Below are 21,267 nucleotides of genomic sequence, written 5' to 3' on the forward strand. Positions count from 1 at the left end.
ACGCTGCCAGATTGTTGTCATGTTAATCACGATTAAAATGTTTTTGCTAAGGGACGGGTGATGCAATTGGAGCTGTTTTGAGGCAATGGAGGTTGCGTGATCTGTATGGGGTCGGGGGCTGACAAAAGTTTGAAAGATGATATGCACATAATTAGAAGAGAACTTTGCCCAAAAAATGCTAATGTGGCCAGTAATGAATAAAAGCTACAGTTTAACAAATCATACATCATGCCTACTAGTTCCCCCTCTAGCTGTCCATTCACAGCCAGCTGTATTAGTACAATCACATTTTTGCAGTCCCTTAATGTTGACCAGGGGAACATTTAGGGGCCTTAAACAATATCAGACTTAAATAGCATTACTTTGTGTTTAATAAATCGTATTACTTTGTAAGAGTGAAAAATGAACTACTTAATGCAAATTAATATGTAATTTCATAGAAAAGTAATATGAAAGTTTAACAAATCACCACTGTTGGAACAAAACCTTATAGCAATATTTTTTTACACATTTTTTTTTTCCTAAATTTGAATAATCCAGCTGCCCTTTACATTGTATCTGAATTTCATGATGAATGGGTGAATACAAATGGTTCAGAATTGCTTGGAAATAAATTATTGCTGCATTAACTTCCACTAAAGATTAAGAACGTTTTTCCTTTCTCCTCTAAAGTTACCACTTCGGACAAGGTTGTCCACTTTTGATACAATCTTGTGACAGCGATGGTTAGGTAGCTAACTTTTATCATAGATGGGTATAAACTTGCTAGCTATCTAGCAACTTAACCCCTTAAAATCCAGGCTTATTAGATACTAAGGCTTATTATTCAGTGCAAACTGATTGAGCTATTCTTAGGTTATAGAAGTGTGTAATAATACTTTGGGCCTTCTGACAGGCCCTGGCCTTTTAAGGGGTTAATATGAGTTAGCCTAACAGTTCTTATCCTTGATGCTAGCTAGTTAGCCACGGACTTTTCAGCCACTGCCTGACTCACTGACCATTTTCACCAAACAAAATGCAAAAGATTGCATACTCACAGGGCCCCCTGGTGGCTTGGAGCCTTACATTACTGCTTATAGTGTTTACAGCAAAAACAGTCCTGATTTCCACCAATATTTTAAAATGTCTGCATAATTATTAGGATATATACAGTCTTGCAGAGTGGTTTGATGTGAAATGCTCTGTTCTAGAGAAAACTCACCAAGTTAGAATCACAGTGGTGGTGAGAGGAACCAGACGTCCACATCTAAAAGTTTCCTCACAGCAAGTTATTACATGAAATGGTTAGGAATACATTGCTGGATGCCTGAGACATATTTTACGAGAGTGCTAAGATAGGCTTTTGTCCTAAAATGTACTTTTTTAACACCTTTGTGAGGTAAAGGCAGGGCCATACCATAATCAACATTACAAATAAAAATTCAAAAGACAATTGCAATTCTCTGGTCATTTCAGATAGTAAATAAAATGGCCAGGCTTGTAATGCAGACATCACAATCCCTGGTTCTTATCACCGTATACAAATCAGAGTCTGTAAGTGTGTCTAGAATAGAGCCATTCATGAAACCACTCTAAATGACTCAACAATTCAATTATGCAGAAATGTAAAAAAAAATCAGTACCCCGTAACATTGGGAAACCAAAGGGAGTGTCCCAATTAACACAGCCCCAAAGGTCTTAGGGAGCATTGATCAAACCCACCAATTAGCACCCAGAGTACCTAGCACCATCTCTGGCCTCATGCTGTGTTGATGTCCCCCTCGCTGTAGCCTCCTCCGTGGCTCAGACCAAGCGTGCAAAAGGCAAATGGGCAGCGTCAGCCCTGGCAGCCCTGGCTGGCCTGTCATGTATTATTCATGAACGCTCGGGCACACGGCTCTCTGCACCACTGGCCGTCACACTCGGCACGCTCGGGCCAGAGAGGAACTCTCCCACGGCCTCGTCCTTCGTGACATTTTCGCTTTATGCGCCGCCGCTGCGCTCCTATTCTTCTGGGGAAGGAAGTAATAATGGTAATGGCTGAGCAGGACAAGGGCAGACGTGGGCCCATGCCAGCAGCATCTTGAGATGCTACGACACTGGAGCGAGCCATTGTGCTCGCAGGAATGTAGAGAAAAGAAATCTATGGCAATTCCAATTCCAGTCTACACTCTACTGGATGTAAGACGTGGATGCATTGCTGCACATAAACTGCTATGTGGGCATGAAGGGAGAAAGCTTCGCTCCACTTGCTATGCTGGAGTGGCGCAAGGACGTTCGCTTTAGCTGGGAGACAGGCCAAAAAACGAGGAGCCGTACCCCCTTGGCCACTCGCAAAGAACAGATGAGCAGTTAAGTGACCAGGCAGCAGGGATGTGCTGTTGCCATGATTACATGGCCATGGCGCAGTTTGGTTGCTGATTAAATTTCTCTCCGGAAAAACATTACTGGCCTCCAGGCGTAATACCCCAAGACCAAAGTCTGGGAGACCATTTAAGTGCTGTTTAAATGAGCCCATGAATAAATTAACTTACCAACACACCAGTCATAACTTTATAGCTGTCCAAGATTTGCAGTGTAGATGGTGTGCCAAGATGCCAAGAGTGTAAGCTAAAGTCATTTGCACTGAAATGCGCAATATCAGTTTAAGGGGCCATTACATTGGGCAGGGAGCATTGTTAACTGTGTCTATATCCCATTTTTATCAATCGTATCAATGTACATGTTAGTCTTTTTTATCCTTATGACTGTCATTTGGCCTTGATCCCAGCTGCACATTATTACGGTTGAAAGAAGACGGCAAAGACGACAGCTGCAGCATAATACAAAGCCCAGCAGATCACTACATCAACAGTCACATTTTCCCATATTTCACCGTAATGTTGTAGCTGTGGAATAAACCGAATGTTGCTGTTTTAAGAAAAATGGACACTGAACAACTAGTAGAAGTCCAGGTGTTTTCATTCATCTCGAATAAAACAAAGGTACAATGTGTCATTTATGCATCACTCCAATGAAACACCAAAAGTCACTGAGTTATAAAGCTGCATTTGACTAAAGCCCATATCTTGGAATTTCCCATCTCCATCTAGGAAAAATCAAAGACAACCCCCCCTCAACTGGGAATTCCTGCTCTGAACGTTGGTCAGATCTGTAAGACTGACCATTAAGTTTGCTGTTTTGAGGAGGTACATACATGATGATAATTAAATTTATCACTCATATCATTACCGTTAGCTGGCTAGTGTGTTGCTAATAATACTCGCTTCCATTTCAGGTCTTCTTCACTTTGTAACGTGAATGTGTGGATGTTAAAAATGACGCAATTCCGAGCTCCTACTTCACAATTCCAAGCCAAGTCAAACACAGTGGTCGTTATGGCAGTCACATGTCGAGATCAATTCTAGAGGGTGGCCCAGGTGAGAAACAGAATCAGATTGGGGGAGGGGGGATCTATAAATACTGTAATTTATCCTTGCAAGTAATAGGACTTCTATTTTGTAGACTTCCATATTCCCAAAACTAAACAGTCTTAATATGTCCATTAACATCTCCTATTATCATATATGCAAAAATATTTTACAGTCACTGGTGTTATATAAATGTGGTGTAACACCAGTGACTGTGACACCAGTGACATTCTGGTTAATACTGAGGATTTTGTAAACTCATTGGTTGTCAGGTGACCTTGTGCAACTATTTAAAATCAGTAATAAAAATGATATTTGGCATTATTTTGACAAAATTTTAATTACCCAGCCATTAAATCTCATAACACTGCCGACACATAGAAGTTATGTGCTGCCTGATAAACAAAATCTTAATAAATTAATGAAATATAGTGAATAAGTATGGCCCTCTCATGCCTTGAGATGCTTCCTATCTGATGAGTCTTGACCCAACGAAGCATTTTAGTAGAGCTGGAAATACTGTTAAAATGTAATATAAGTGTCCTGATAACACCAGTGACCAAAATCTCTGTGACAAAACTATTTTGTATATGAAATACATATTCTTTAAATGCAGTATAACGTTAATTATGTAAAAAGTAAACATGCATCTTTTTTATACAAATTCCTAAATTAAACCTCTTAAAAATATTGTTTTATGTTAAAAATGGTTCCTCAAATGTTAAAAGTTGGCTATGTTGTACATATGCAGAGCGACACAGCATACCTATGAAGACAGGATAAAAAAATCTGTGGGGGCCAAAATATAAGGGCCAATCTATAGGGGACCAAACTGTGGGGGTCAGTTAAGCACGTGGCAGTCTCTGGGGGCCAATCTGTGAGGGCCAATACCACCACAGCCCCTCTCCCCTCATGCTACTGAATAGCACCCCCTTGTGGAGAACCTTCAGCCTGCTAAATGTGAGTGAGTTTCAGGTCAGATCCATAAGAAAAATTATAACCTCCACTATTTTGTCAACCTTAAATAAACAATCAAGACTACCGAAGCTTTCCTTCAATTGTCATCAATTTTCTGATGGACTAAAAACAATGTCATCAACATGGCAACTATTTACATGGCAAAAGAAGAAGAAATTGGCTCTGCTCTGTAACACAATTGTTGATTTATAGATAGTTGTTAGTTCCAGATATATAAAAATAATTTGTCCTTGTTGACAAGCAGTAACAGTTCCATTGATTTTGCATTGGAGAATGTGCTTTTGCTCTCTATGTTAACATGGCTGCGTAATGCATAGTTCACCTACCGTCGCTGCTTCTACCAATTCTGTACCGAAGCAAACTCCAGTGCCAATACATAAACACAGCATGCTCGCTGTGTGATAAATATTGGCCTGGAGGCCGTATCTTCTCCATGTTTGGAAGGATTGAAGTCCTTGTCTTACATTCTGTCCTCAGAGGTCACACTATTGTGCCAGTAACTGTTTAAGTAGTGCAGAGTTCGCCAAGGATCAATTGAGCGATTACGTTTTAATGAGAAACTGTTGATGCGCATTCAGCCAGATTTAGAGCTTCTATCCATCATTGCCATCCCTCCTTTTCTTCTTCTCTTTAGCCCACTCAATCCATCTCTCCTCGCTAAACGATACGGGGACGGGAGGAAAGTGTTCCCTTATTAAAATTTAATTGCTGGCAATTTTGCTTTTTTTCAATCAAAGAGCCCTCAGTCATTTACAGATACACCTTTGTCTTGGTTTGCCGAAGCATTTTCGCTGCTGCCACTGTTCTGGATTCCACTGTTATGACTTTTCTGGGCAATTACTTGTACTATTAAGGTTCCGATTGGTTCTTTCAGCCACGGGGGCGAAAAAAGAACCATCTAGAAAACATTAAGCAATGATGTGGACGAAGCTCATTAAAAGGCAGCTCAGACTGCTGAGAAGAAAAATCCATGTTTCAAAGCTGTTGCTCAACGTTTTACCAGCAGCTGAGTATATAATGTTCATTTATTCTAACAGGCCATTCTGAGAGACTGCAGTATGCTACAGGAAGCATAGGGGGCGGTGTTGCTTCTGTTGTTTTGTTTGCATATTCTTAAAGTAAATGTGGCAAAACAAGGGCTCTTTTTTTTGCCTTGGGGTGCCAAAATGCAGTGTTTGTGTTTGGAAGCACGCCAAAAAATAAACAAAACAGTATGCAAATGAAGAAGGTAGGTGGTTTTTTACATGTTAATCGGGTTATAAACATGTTATTTTGCACTATTTATATTAATAATAATAATAATACCTCAGAATGCAACAACAGATTTTTTAAAAGAAGAATTTATATAAAAATGTACTTTTTCTCTCATTGTGATAGATGTCGAGCCAAATCAAATGTCCTTGAGGGTTGGGCCTGGGCAACACTTTGGACATCTTTTCATTGGAAGGTTCTTTTTTTAAAGAACCATCTTTGTACATGAGCAAGTCTGGAGAGAGCAAGTCTCCTTTAAAAAGTTCAAAGCAGTTGTTCTCAAACCGGTGCACAGTTTTGCTAGATCCCAGTTGTTCATCGTGGGCGGGGGCTTTGAGAACCACTTGTTTAAAGAACCTCCATATAATGTAAAGGTTTTTTACCAGTTCAAGATTTTCCCTAGAACTGTACATTTGAAATCCAAGAACTATTTCAGAACATTTAATTTTAAGGTACACTCTTTAAAAAGATGGTTCTTCAAAGTTTCTTAAGTAAAGATCCATGAACACTAAAAGAACCCATTACATGAGCAAATGATTCTTTGCATTGTGAAATGGTTCTTTAAGGGTTCTATAGTTAAGACAATGGTCCTATATAGATCCATGAACACTAAAAGAACGCTTTGTATGCTTTCAGGGTTTTTCAGCTTGATTGAGAATGTGTTGTACATGGTCCTATATAGAACATTTTTGAAAAGGGTTCTATATAGCACCAACAATGTTCTTCTTTTTCTACAAACTTGACATCGTAAGAAGACCAGAACCTTTTTTGATGCTATATAGAACCGAAAAAGGTTCTATATAGAAACATGTACAACACATTCTCCATCAATCTGAAGAACCATTTCTCCGTGCAAAAAAAGCATTTAAGCATGCAAATGGTTCATTGTCGTTACTAAAGAACCCTTGAAGAACCATCTTTTTTAAGCACTTTTAAAGAAGAACTTTGACTTATGGTGGCAAAGTAAGAAAAGCTACAGAAGCAAGAATGGTTTTAGTGAATTAATTGAATAATGTTATGTCCTTAATTGACCCTACAAGGGAAATTTGCCACCTTGGGCGGGGATGACATAACCAGGTATACCCAGCCAGTGCTAGGATTCGAAGCCATGACCTTTTAGTTGCTCCTGATTGGCTTAGTTCTCCTACCACCAGGCAGCCAACAAACTCAATAAATCAATCAATAGTCAGACAGATTAATCGATTATATAAATAATCATTAGTTGCAGCTCTAGATTACAGTGGTCTTGAAGCGCAGTCACCAATCCGTGAAAACCCTCCCATCTCCTTGCAGCTTAGAGTGGCTACTAGTGGCATAATTTCATTATTAGATCATCAGAGTTGACTGCCTCCCTTGTCCAGGCCTAATGGACGTCGGCCTCTCGCTTCGGCCTTGAGCTTTGATCCTCTGTAATGGTACAGTGGTCAGTCACCCTTTGCATGGGAGATTTCACTAAATTTCCATCAACGCCCTCCCTCTGCATTGCTGTAGACCCTCCCTCCCTCTTTTCTTCTCTCCTTCCATCTCCTGCCAGCACCTCTGTTCTTTAATGACCCATGACTTCCCCGTTGCTCGCTCGCACACCTCAGCCAAATTGTGGAGCGTCCTACATGCGTATGTCCTGTTGTTGTTGCCTCTGTGTTTATGGAGGGTGGTAAATGTGTTTGTGCTGCTGTGGCTGTGTACGGTCGATTGCTTCATAATGAATTTATAACACTGCAGTGAGTATCTGCATATGAACACGCGTACATAGGAGGGTGTCTCTGCGTGTGTACAGTTCTGTGCAATAATCAGAGACTCTTCATTCATTTTATTTCCAGTCAAAACAGTCATTAAATACAGGTTTTTCATTTTTAAGGAGATATTTCTGAGGAGATGAGTTATAAGACACTTAGGTGAGGGGCTTCACTCTTCACTCTTGCTTTAGATCCAGATTCAGTTTTTTGTCCATCTTCCACTGTGAGAAGACTACGGAGCCCTGTTGGTGACATACTGTATAAATAATAGTAACATATGGGAACGAGATCCTAATGCATGGCCATGACATAGGTGTGGGAACGGGATAATTAAGTTGTGGCCATGCCTTAGTAAGGCATGGGAACAAGATCATGCGTTACTAAGCTGTGGCCAAGATTTAATCATCTACAGAGCCCTGCTGGTGACATCCCATATAAACACAAATAATGTGTGGGAATGAGATAATTAAGTCGTGGCTACCACTTAGTAAGGCGTGGGAATGAGATCATGCCTTAATAAGGATTCATTAGAATCTTGTTCCCATGCCTTACTAAGTCATGGCCACACATTATTTTTATTTATACAGGATGTCACCAGTGGGGCTCCATAATTATCTCATTCCCACGTCTTACTAAGTCATGGCCACGCATTCGGATCTCATTCCCACACCTTATTAAGTCGTGGCTGTGACTTAGTAAGGTGTGGAAACGAGATAATTAAGTTGTGACCATGACTTTGTAAGGCATGGAAACAAAAACAGATGTGGCCAAGGCTTAATTATCTACAGAGCCTTGCTGGTGACATCCCATATAAATAAAAATAATGTGTGGCCATGACTTAGTAAAGCATGGGAATGAGATAATGAAGTCATGGCCACCACTTAGTAAGGCGTGGTAATGAGATCATGCCTTAGTAAGTCATGGCCACACATTAGGATCTCGTTTCTATGCCTTAATAAGTCATGGCCATGACTTAATTATCTTGTTCCCATGCTTTACTAAGTCGTGGCCACGTATTATTTTTATTTATACAGGATGTCACAAATGGGGCTCTGTAATTACCTCATTCCCACATTTTACTAAGCCATGGCCATGCATTCGCATATCGTTCCCATGCCTTACTAAGTTGTGGGAACAAGATACTTAAGTCATGGCCACGACTTAGTAAGTCTTAGAAAGTTACACTGCAGAAAATCAGATTTTGTCAGTAATCCGAGCAAGACGTTTACATTCACTTAAGTAATCAGACAATGCGTCTACATGAGTCAGGCAGTAATCAGATTTCTGCTTTGAAATCAACCAATAAACTCACAGAAGAAGACGTGACATAAATGTAACATAAAACTCAAACTTCATGCCGCACCTTTTTTTTTTTTTTAATCATCACACCACTTTATCTGAAAATATGAACATACATCATCTATGATGATGAAGAATATTTAAATACTTCATTTTGTCCATGTATTTGGATTCAGCGTCGCTCCAAAAGTGTTTTGCTGCCGTCTCACGGCAACGCTGCTTGCTTATTTCTGGTACTGCGGTCTGTTTCGCATATGCACAGACTGAGAAATCCGAAAGAGATCAGAGTAAGAGTTTACACGCACTGAGAAATCTGATTACTAAGCTAAAATCCAGCTCTCTTTATCGGACTTCTTAATCCGATTTCCAGACCTTACTCTGATCTAAGAAATCAGAGTATGCTGTTTACATGACCATTTGACTAATCAGATAACTGCAGAAATCCAATTGTGATCAGATTACTGAGTGCATGTAACCACACTCACTGTAAAACTGCTACACGGTAAAATATATATTAATGGCTGTTACAAGCTTGAAATAAAACATACGGAATGTCTTTTACAAACTTCAGATGTGCATGTTTAATCTAGAATGGGCATGTGCTTAGCTTAGTGCTAACATACTATTAGCATATTATCAGAAATAAGCTTAATAAGTTGTTTTTTCTTTTTCTTTTGACATTTACGGCCCGAGCTGAAGGCTAAGATCTAATAGTCATGCTTCAAAACTAAAAAATAACACCAAACCCTTAATTTTCAGAAAATGAGCTCAAATTTGATATTCAGTTTATGTTATTATAATCAGTTATAATTGGATTCTGACATCGCTGCAGTTTAATCAGATGCATTTTGCTCTCCTAGTGAACACAGCGGTGTGCCTCTGCATGCATGTGTACAAGTGTACATACAGAAGCATGTGTGTGTGTGTGTGTGTGTGTGTGTGTGTGCATGCTTGCAGTGCGTATATGAGTAATGGACACTGCAGTGCTTTGGTGCAATGGGTCCATAGAGAAAACTCTGAAGGGCTCCTATGACGGCCATCTCATTGCCCCATATAGGCCACTCCAGTCACTCTGCGCAGGGATGTCACTGCACAACACTGCATAGCGGCATTCGTTACTTCAACACTACAACTGAACAGCCGCGCTGAGGCAGAATTCCACTGGTAGAGTAACAGAAGGTGTTGTGAGACAGGTGCGCAGGTATCACTGGGCTATTGTACAGTGTCATTACCCTGAAAAGAACAAGTGTGATCGGCAGGCTTTATATGAAGACGGCAACAAGATGACAGAAAAGAACAGCCATCTGTTCTAAACAGCATGAAATATGAACTTTTCACGAATGAAGGTAAAGCAAAAGAGGAGGAGGGAAAAGGAGAATAAAAAAAATGATTCTTACAACTTGAACTAATTAAAACTATGTGGGATTATTAAAACCGAGAAACACCAGGAGGTTAGTTGGAAAGCTATTTCAGGCAAAATCTTGAACACCCCCAGTCAAGTAACATGTTTTGCTGAACACATCCTCCACAGGAAAGATAATGAAATATGACACTTTTTTTCTGCAAATTTTAGAGCACTTTGAGTTTAACACACTTGAAAAAATATTTAAATATAAAAAAAAATAACATAACTTTTGCACAGGCCATATTAGTAGAACCATAGTAGTGCATTCATACATATATATAAATATATAAATAATATGTAAGTATGAATGCACTACTACGGGCCTACTAATGTTGTCTGTGCAAAGGTTATAGATTATGGTGTGAACCTGGTCACTTCTTGATATAAATATAGACCCCAATTAGTATTAATTATCAGTTATCAGTATTATACCATAATCTATAACTTTTGCAAAGGCCACATTAATAGAAGTGATAATCAAAAAGTTAAAATGTTACCTACCAGGTTCACACCATAATCTATATATGAAGTTCAATAGAGTAAGGCAAGTTAAAACTCTAAAAACTGCTCACAATTACTGAAAACATTTACATATTTATCAGATACTCTTATCCAAACTTACAATGACAAGTAAATGGTAGATGGCTTAAGGGCTCTTATTTTGATGTTCTTCCCTGGAGACCAAATTGATTGTCCACAATAGACCTCTGAGATATCATCATGCTGTAGTCAGCATCATATCCACATAAGGAATTCTATGGGAAAGACAAATGGCATTTTTGAAAATTCTCGCTGTCAACAAAATAGGTAAACAAAATAGTTCCAATTACAAGGCAGCTTAGCAGTCGAAATATGAATAATGCTACACACATCCTGCAAGCAAGCTAATGCTCTGGCATTCAAATGGTGTCACATGAAAGTAACACCTTGTCTTGACAGCAAGCAACGTGAACAAGCCACAACGTCAAAACCAGAGCACTTTCCTCAGTAGAGCTAACTGCACTAGCCGTGAGTGGTAGAGTGATGCAGTGTGATGAGCAATCTTGCCTTTCAGGATGAAAGAGGAGAAAGTCATTGATAAAGTGGTGAAAAAGAGACCATCCAGTAAATATTACACGCATGTTTACACAAAGGAAGCAAATTGAAGAGAAATTGCCAGAGTGCTGGATGTGAATGAATGAATAGCCTGTCACTAATCGATAAGGATACTTAGCTAGTTAGCTGAGTAGCAGACGTTAGCAGAGCTGCCAAAAACAATAGCTTGGCTAAAGCCCTATTAGAGCTGGATTAGTTTAGCTTGGTGAGGTACTGTAGCTTGAGTAATTACCTGCAAGATCCATGATTTTAATCCAGTATGAATCTGCACTGTCCATAGTTTTCAAGCCCCACACTTAAAAAAAAGATGCTTCTTCAAGGGTTCTTTAGTAAAGCAAATAGTTGGCGTGATTAAAGGGTTCTTTGCAGCATGAAAGCGTTCTTCAGATTGATGGAGAATGTGTTGTATAAGGAGTTATATAGCACCTTTTTGAAAGGGGTGACCAATTTTGACCAATTTCTTTACCAAAAAAACCCCGAAGAGACATCTTTTTTGTATTAAGTAATAATTCTGGTGTGATTCACCTTCTGTAATTCACCCAACTCAAATCAGCTTGACAGTAAGGTAATAACAACTCACTCAATTTAGCTGAATTCTTGAACAGGTCAGCTCTTTATGTGCAGACCTGATGTGCACTTGATGCTTCCAGTAAAGACATCTTGAAAACTGTGCAGTACGATGCAGTACAACATTAGCTTGAGAAATAAGTCAACTATTAAACTTAAACTTTATTACACACTAACAACAACTGCTCAAACTGCGGCCTAAAACTACCAAAGCAATTCAATAACCACATTTGACAAAGCTTGCCGGTTTGTGTGGAGTATTATGGCAAGGTTGCCAGTCTTATGAAGTCAGGTCTGCAGTCCTTAACAACCTCATAATTCAGAGGGTCCAGTGACATTCAGGGGAAAAATGTGCGCAGTTTGAAATGCATCAGGCTTTAACATTTTTATATCACAGGATATATATATATATATATATATACACGATAGCAGCGATTTTCAAAAACGCCATTCATTTATCCCATGAAGAAAAATAGCTTAGACCTGGAACTCCTAATATGCGCATGACGACAGGATTTCAAAGGTCTGTTAGTTGCTATACGTATGTCCATCCCCTAATTTTAATATTGGACAAACAGCATCAGCAGGTTCTTTACATATTTACCACAGATTTGTTGTGCTGGCTGAGAAAAGAGCTCGGTGAAAGCACTGGGAGAAATAAGGAAAGAGAGGCTACTCCAGTTCTGCAGCTTACAGGACCTAATCAATTATTAATGCTGTGCAGATTAGCAGGGGAGCCAACAAATACTGCCATGATCACCGTCCACTCCATCTGGGAGGGGGGGGGGTTATTTATACCCCTTTATTTAGCCAAGAAAGCCTTTCTAAGATTAAAAATCTCTTTCATAGGGGTGTCCTGCCAAGACATAAAGCAGCACAAATAAAGTCCACATGTACAAATAACATGAAATACCTACCTGAAGACCAGAAACCAATAAAATAAATATACAGCAAAAAATCTACCATCAGTAGGGATAGTGGGGAAGGGGAGAGAAGATAGGGCTACAATTAATATTTGATAAAATGTGATAAATCTACTGATCAGAATATTCAAAAACAGTAGACTCATTTAAAAATCAGTATTTTTCTTTATGTTTGAAATCTGAATTAAACTGAGCATTCTTTGCTAACCACAAGAACCTAACGATCTAGGTCAGGGGTATTTAATGAGAATTCAAGTTAGAGAAAATTTCCTCAAGCAAAGGTCCAGAACTTCATAATGTCTAACTTGCATCATGATTCAATGCCATATACTGCATACTGAAGTAGCCTAGTAGGTATATCAACATCTTATGTAGTCAACAACTGAACGTCAAATCCAATTAAAGTACAATTCAGTCATATTTCAACAATATTTACTGTCGGTTTCTCTTTTTAGAGCTGCCATGTGAAATAACTTACCTATGACTCACTTTCTTCTCCGACTGCTGTGTCTCGCCCCGTCCCACCCCTGTGTGTGCGGCACTCACTCGAGTCTCAGTGCTCATCGTAATGCACAGCTCTGATTGGCTGAGTAGCATCACGTGCGATATGTACAAAAAATGAGATTGGTCTGTGAGTTTCCCAGGCCGCTAAAGCCATACCGCAAAGGCTAGAAAAGTTACGCTGATAAAAATAGGACCACCCCGTCGAAATGAAATAATTCTCCATCGTTTATCAGTTGGAGGTCCAGGTCCTCATAGGACAGCATCTGGGACCGGACTCGGACCGCGGCCTGCCTATTAGTGACCTCTGATGTAGGTACTGACCCCACTCACCCAAAAAAAGGAAAGCTAAATCTGTCGCCATACGAGTTACGTCACAGCAACAGTAAAATCATTTTAGCACTTTTTTCGTGTACATTATTTGAGCTGTCTGTGAGCTACCACTGTATAAAACATGCACAAGCCTTCCTTTCGTGTTGGATGAAGTAATTTAGAGTGCAGTTTGAAACAGTAGGTGTTTATTATTGTTTTGTTTATTTAGAGTAATATAATATACTGATGTGTGACTTCCTAAGAAACACACCCATGTGGGGCCCAAATAGGCAACTGGGTTCCATTTATGGAATCCCTCCAGGGTCAGTGATGTGACCCAAAGATGTTAAACATGGGCACCTTCTGGGCTCTACACTGGGCCCCACGTGGGGTGTAGGTGGGACCCATGAGCTAAAGGTGGACTGCAAAGATGGGACTGATTTTGGTTGCCCCAACTAGGTACACCTAACTGGTTCAAATCAAATTTTGTCTGTGGGTTACACGTTGGCCAATGTGGCCCAAATGGATATTTATTAGGATGGGTTAAACAAGGGCTCCTTCTGGGCTGTACATTGGGTCAACACTCGGGCTAGAGGTGGGTTTCTAAAGTACCACAGCACTTACTTTTTAAAACATCTTTAAGTTCCATTGACTTACAGAGAGGGGTGATGTGTGGGTGGACACATCACTGCTATCACAAAATAAAACACTAGCTCTGAGCTAATATGCTAATTGCAAGCTTACACACTAATCACAAGCCTCAGGCTGAAGTGCTAACTGCAAGATAAAGTCACAACTGCAAACTGACATACAAGCCCTGAGCTAATACGCTAGCCCCGAGCTAAAGTGCTAACAGTGAGCTAACACTGTAGCTTTAAGCTAACATTAGCCAACTACTTTATATATTTAAAGGTAAAATGTAAGTTAAAATTAGCCACAAAGGACTGGCAATATAAAGACATGAACTAAACCTTGATAGCCTATTCGTTAGCTAGCATTTAGTTAGCTAGCCTTTAGTTAGTGAGTGCTTTTCAAGTGTTATGCCATAATGGTGCACACACTTAGCCTAAGACCTAACACTAAATAACACTAGGTACAGTCCTAATGCGTTTCCTACTGTTCCGAATTGCTTGTTGGCTAGCATGCTCTCATTTATTCCTGAAAATAAAGACAACTGCAAGCCTGCTAGCTAACTGCTCACTAGCTAGTAAGCTATTCTAAGCAGTTAGAGATGAATTCAGGCTGCACATGGTGTTAAGCTCGGTACGGATGCTGAGTTTAATAGAAATGAATTGGAATGAAGAAGAAGAAAAAGAAATATACTGTAGATACTCTAATTTTGTTCTTTAGAATATTCAAAAATGAAAATATGTAATAGTTGCAGCCTTAAATAAAGTGAGAGAAAGAGCAAAAGAAGGACTGTGTGTGTGTGTGTGTGTGAGAGAGAGAGAGAGAGAGAGAGAGAGAGAGAGAGTTTTTGTTTATTCTGAGCCCACTGTTTGTGCTGGCTACCGTTAAAGGCCACGGCAGCCGTCCTGACCGCACGGCCCACGCTGCACTGCAGAGAGGGGGCCTGAGGGCCAGCTGCAGACAGGCTTAACACTCAGCAGGGGGCGCTACCACTGTGCCGCGGAGTTCCCTTAATTACCTCCACACCCGCCCTCTCCTCAGAGATCTGAATTAAAGCCTCAGCCAGGAACTGCCCAATCACAATCACGGCTGCCTTGACCTTATGCACTGGAGTTCAGAATTGCATTCAAGCTACATTTTGTTGCTCAGATCAGATCTTGCTGCCTTGATGGTTAACTTGTCTGTATGTAAGTATCTGGCATGAGTGTCCAGCCTGAAACAACCCAGATGTGCACATTGTTTGACGTCCACAAACGAAAGAATGTAAAAATTTACTACTGCAATTGCGGTAAAACAAGCAAACAAACACGCAGCACAGGCCTTCATCTTGAAGATTATTTGCTCTGGAGGTCAGCAGGTTTATCACATATCAAAGATGATTCAAATATTTGAAATGTTTTCCAAATGTCAAGCAAATTTCACTGATTCTCCAGTAGTTACAGTCACCAGTGCCATCCTCAGGTTTTTTCAGGTTAGCTCCTGATGACCTGCATGCCTACACTGCATGACCACAGTCATTTGATAGGCAAATGTGCAGTGAAGTAAGATGCGAAATGATATAAAAACAAGCGATCTGATATGATATATAGTCTCATTTATAGCTGCATACATCATGACCTCTCTTCAGATTGGGTCCTGTATTGTGCCTCATTCAAAAAGTATTGAATGATGGCTCTCAAGTGGTACAATTGTCTAAGCGAGGCATGTCAAACTGGGGACCAAAGTGCTGTGGAGATCAGCGTTTACCCTCATCTAAAGCTCTGAATTCAGTTCATGAAGGCCTTGCTGATTAGCTGATGAGCTGAATTAGGTGTGTTTGAGGCAGTGTGCTGATGTCTGCAGTGTTTTGGCCTGCAAGGACTGGAGCCTGACACGTGTGGTCAAAGCTTTAACTTTGACGTCCCACAGCCATCAGTGGAAGATTTATCTGATGGGGACAGTTTTGGTGTCTACCAGGTCTTCCAGGTGGTTTTTAGGAGTCCAATTTTTTTCTGTAGCTTTTAATCATTTTTTGAAAATTCTGTTTTTTCACTTATTTTCCTTTGACTTCGGATTGTTTTGTATCTAAGCTCCTGAAAAAAAGATTTACATGTGCTTAATGGCCATTTTGCCTAGAAAGGGTGGTCTGACAATTGCACAGTACTGTATAACCTTTTTCTTTGGTAAAGAACAAACGAAGAACCACTTTTCAAGAGCTAGATTTTCATGAAGTGTGTTTGAAAGTTATATATAGCGTATTAATGGACAGCTAAACCTGCTTACACACCAGACCCCTCAGCACAGGTTTGGGTGGTCAGCTGTGCTTCTCAGAAACTCCATTAATGTTACAGTCTTCCATGGCTGGCGTAATGTGTGTGCTGTAAATGGCCCTGAACTGCTGATTTGCATGTTGCGGCCGCCCCGGGAGTGGTTTTAGGGCACGGCTGTGCTGTTAGTTATTCAGGTGGCCACCCACGCCAAGCCCCATTTTACAGAGTCAAAGCCGGGAACAGAGCGAAACAGCCGTGCAAATCAGAAATGTGTGTTTGAAATAGGAAATGAGAGGAAGGGGGGGTGGGTGGGAAAGTTGGGGGTGAGTGACAGTGAGATATTAAAACGAAACTTTCCCCCAGCTGAAGAACATTGCCGTGGTCTTCTGGGAGATGTGTTTCAGCCCTAGAAGGAATGAACAGGGTTTTGCAATTAACTAAAGTAGGATAAAGGGATGAGCATGAAGAAGAGAGGGGGACAAGAGAGAGAGAGAAAGGAGGAAAGACATGGAGGAGAGAAAAAGAGCGAGAGAGAAGGAGCAGGAAGAGTGAGCAAGTGTGTCGGGACAAAGAGTGGAAAATGGCCTGAGTGTGAAAGTGTGGAGAAGGAGAGAGGCCATAGCCAGGAGAATAGGCAGAGGGAGGAAAAGAGCCTAACGGCCCATTTAATTTCAGTGAGCCACAGCCAGGGCCTGAGAGAGAGAGAGAGAGAGAGAGAGAGAGATTAAAAATAGCCAATGTCTGTGCTTCCATAGGCAACTTTATAGTCAAAATAATACAGTTTATGTGTCTAAGCTGTTATACAAAAACAGTAGCTTTAGCTTTTACTATCTACCCCATTTTAAAATACCTGCTTCCATTTATATTATATGAACACTTCATAACAAATGGATTAACAGAAATGCTCCAAAATTGCTTTGAATATGACCTTGTTACATTAACATAAATCAAAGCTGCACTATGTAAGATTTGGGGATTTGGAGACCTCTCTGGTGGAAATGTGTAATTGCATGCAACATGAGGAAGACCACTTTGTAACGTGGGTTGTGCTTCAGACCCCTTCCCCGAGTAGATCAGTCTGATGATTGTGAGTGAGTTGACAGAGCATTCAAAGTGAACTCGGTTAAAACTTGGTGAAGGACATGAGTGAATGATCTACCATTGTCATCTTCATCAGTCTAATGTTGATTTTGGGTTTGAGACCTAAACATCGAGCTGAACTTTCTTTTTGAGTCTGTTCATGAGACGTTAATACAGAAAGACATATAGAGTGGTCGGAAAAACTCCTCACCCGACACTTTGGACCGTTAAATCGCTATTTCAGGCTTTACAGGGCAACTCGCAGCAGCATACGAACACCATATTTAGCCTTTTTTGTCTTCTCTAAATTTTAACAAAAGAATTTACATAGTGGTGCTTTGAAGTCAAACCAACCTGAAATCTAAATTAACTTTTTTTTTTACATTGTTAGTTGATGCTCCTGGTCATATTAAGCATGATTCATCACATCAGATTGTTCAAAAGACAAAATTCCTGTTTTTTTGTAATCTTCCTTTAGAATGGCTTTTTTAATGGCTTTTGTCCACTTCTAAAACAGAGGTCATCAAGTCTTGACCATGAGTGGTTTATGGTTCTGGGCTGTGTTTCCTGAAGGCATCAATGATGTTTCTTAAATGGTAGAGCGAGCATTACGCTGAACACTCTCTCTGCCAGTTAAGATCTCAATACTAAGATGATTTTGGGAAACTGGGCCCTGATTTGTGATCACTGTTAATTTACTGATTGTAACTGTTATTGTAGCTGTTTGGCCAGAATGATTACAAATTGATTACACAGTGATTACAAAATACAGAACTGGATAAAGGATTCAAGGTCCTTGCCTGTAACACATTTTTTGGTTTTTGACTATGTCAACATGCACCAGCGAGGCAGCGAGTTCGGGTCGGGGAGTGGCAGAAATTATATCATGCTTAACTACATGCTTTTTTGTTTTTTCTGCTGTCTGAAACTTGATGCTGTGGTCTGAAGATATCTGAAATGTCCACTGTAACACAGTCAGTGTTGTATTTGCCTGCAGCACTGAGCATGTTCAACCAGCTCAGCTCAACAGCCACATTTGCAGAACAATATCATCTTTGTTAGATACAATTAATGCAGTTTTAATGTAGGATAGCACATTACCTAACACAGTGGTTTTCAAACTGGTCCTTGGAGACCCCCACATGGTCCGCAATTTTGCTCTAACCCAACTTAAAAAGCATAGAGATGATGGCAAAAATGTGGAATATTTGGGGGACCCTGAGGAGCAGTTTGAGAATCACTGACCTAACGTTTAAAAATTCAGATTTCTTAATGTTTGGGTAAACTAGTGTCTTGCTGCGGTTTGCATGAAATAAATAAATGTGATGTTTTTTAAACTCATGGCAAATGAGTTTTTATCGCCACTAGGGGTTACCGTGGTAACTTAGTTTACCATCACCGGGCACAGGCCTAGTAATTGTTTTTATTGTCTATATTGCACAATTCCTCCAGTCTTGTTTGTATTGTATTGTCTGTATATTTTATATTTTATAAATATAATTCTGAAAATCGAATCTACGTTTTTTCCACTGAATCGTTTCCCAAAGGATCAGAATTGGTCTGAGGTCAGAGATTTACAACCCTTAACAGATTTAAATGCTTTGGCAAGATGTGGACGTGCAAAGCTAAAGCTTCTTTGAGTTGAGTTGAGACAAAAAGAAAGAGAGAGAGATAGTGAGAGAGAGCAAGCGAGAGAGAGAGTAGAGGCATTCTCTTTTACCTCCTCTCTCCTCAGCCAGAAGCTGTCTGCTCTGCCATCTGTGTCTGCGAAAGTGCCTGAAATTCATTAACGTTCCGAGCAAGAGAGGACTGGAGACGCCGCCGCTGCCTCTGCTCTGCAGGGGGACAAAAGACAGAGAAAACGAGGCGGAGACGCAGGGCGAGGGACGGAAGATGGGAGAGAGAACGAAAGAGAGAGTGGCAATAGCTACAGTTGGCTCTTTGAGGCTGTCAGGGGGGCTGACTAAAGATCCAGCTTTTTGTGACACATCTGTACAAAATCTCCGTCACTCACTTCCTGTCTGGGTTTTTATCTCTAGCCCAGGGGGGTCTCTCTTCTCTTTTCCCTCTGTCTCTCTTTCTCTCCTCTCCGCCCTTGTCTTTCTCCTCCCCGCCCTTCTCCGGCTCCTGCTCTCCGGGGATCCGAGCTGCGAGGGGCCGCGAGAGAGTCTTGTCGAACGTGTGAGCTCAGATAAGCTGGGGAATTAGAGGCAGGGGATCAGCCACAGTGTCAGTGATGAGTTCACGGAGCACGCGAGGAAATGGGAACAGACACAGCCCCCCCCCAAACCCCCCGACCTGCTCTGCTCCTGCCGGTAGCTATCAAAGCGGTTCGGGCCCAAATCAAATCAAGTTTTCCTCCTTAAACCCAAAGGTAGTCGATCAGACAAGACATGTTTGGTGTGTAAGTGTTTTCTACTTTAGCTTTGCACTGGAGATGCAAGGCTAATGTGGCTAAGAAGTCATGAAAGCTTAAATGCTAGCAGTTAGCATTGTCCATACACTCGCCTCAAGCATTGAGTTGTAATGTCTGTGTGGTTTCTGACACTATGAATATGGACAAAAGCACAGAGACATTTCAGACTTGCTACTGCTGTTTTTAGCCATGCAACATGCGCAGTTGACGCGCAACGTAGCATTGCATGAAAAAGCGCATCTGCGCTACATACAGCACGTCATAATCAGAGAGCTGATAAACATCAAACTCAAGCTCTTTTTACTCTATAATCGTGTAGTTTTCTTGGAAAAAAGCTTTCATCATCGTTCAAATGTGTTTATCATGTTTGGTAAAAGCTAACCAACTAATGAATTCTTCACAATCTCACCGCTTTACGAGGGTATAATTCCCAGGGCCTTATGTCCCCAGGGTTCTGTTTTCCAAGTCCCTTTACTTTCTCATCAAAATTTCAGGAAACAGTTCCCCAGGCCCTGTAATTTTTGAATCCGCCCTATATTCCCAGGGTCCTATATTCCTACAGTCCTATTTTCCTTCATTAAAATCTTCATGGGAAATAGCTCTGTGTTCCCATGTTGCCTCAACATGACAATAAGAGTATATTTACCAACTTACATATTCAGATGTTATATGTTCAATAAATAAAATAAGAAAGTGTGCTTATGTACAGTGATGCTTGAATGTTTGTGATCCCTTTAGAGTTTTCTATATTTCTCCATAAATTTGACCTAAAACTCAGATTTTCACACCTAAAAGTCCTAGAAGTAGATAAAGAGAGCCAAATTAAACAAATGAGACAAAAATATTAGACTAGGTCATTTACTTATTGAGGAAAATGATCCAATATTACATATGTGTGAGTGGCAAAAGTATGTGAACCTTTGCTTTCAGTATCTGGTGTGACCCCCTTGTGCAGCCATAACTGCAACTAAACGTTTCCGGTAACTGTCGATTCATCCTGCACATCAGCTTGGTGGGATTATAGCCCGTTCCTCCACACAAAACAGCTTCAACTCTGTTACGTTGGTGGGTTTCCTCCCATTACCTGCTTGCTTCAGGTCCTTCCTCAATATTTCTATAGGATTATTGTCAGGTCCTTTCCAAAACATTGACTTATTCTTCATTAACCATTCTTTGGTAGAGCGAATTGTGAGCTTAGGGTCATTGCCTTGCTGCATGACCCACGAGCTTTAGAGTGTCAGATCATAGACAGATGTCCTAACATTTTCCTTTCGAATTTTCCTTTAGAATTGTGTTTGTGCCATGATACACTTCCACAAACGTGTTATGCAGATCAGACTGTGGTAGATCCCTGTTAAATAAAACAATATGTAATAAGATATGTAATATTGGACCATTTTCCTAAATAGATAAATGACTAAGTCTAATATTTCTTG

The 21,267-nt window shown here is 40.4% G+C and overlaps 1 protein-coding gene across 1 annotated transcript in view; it reads left to right on the top strand.

The window, feature by feature from the left end:
- Positions 1 to 21,267, top strand: part of iglon5 (IgLON family member 5) — a 108,286-nt gene that overhangs the window by 25,360 nt on the left and 61,659 nt on the right. The window contains exon 3 of the mRNA XM_036557911.1: positions 1,770 to 2,003. Coding sequence (XP_036413804.1) covers positions 1,770 to 2,003 — 234 coding nt within the window. The remainder of the gene's footprint in view (positions 1 to 1,769; positions 2,004 to 21,267) is intronic.

This window comes from Colossoma macropomum, unplaced genomic scaffold (assembly GCF_904425465.1).
Source record: "Colossoma macropomum unplaced genomic scaffold, Colossoma_macropomum, whole genome shotgun sequence".
NCBI classification, from domain to species: Eukaryota; Metazoa; Chordata; class Actinopteri; order Characiformes; family Serrasalmidae; genus Colossoma; species Colossoma macropomum.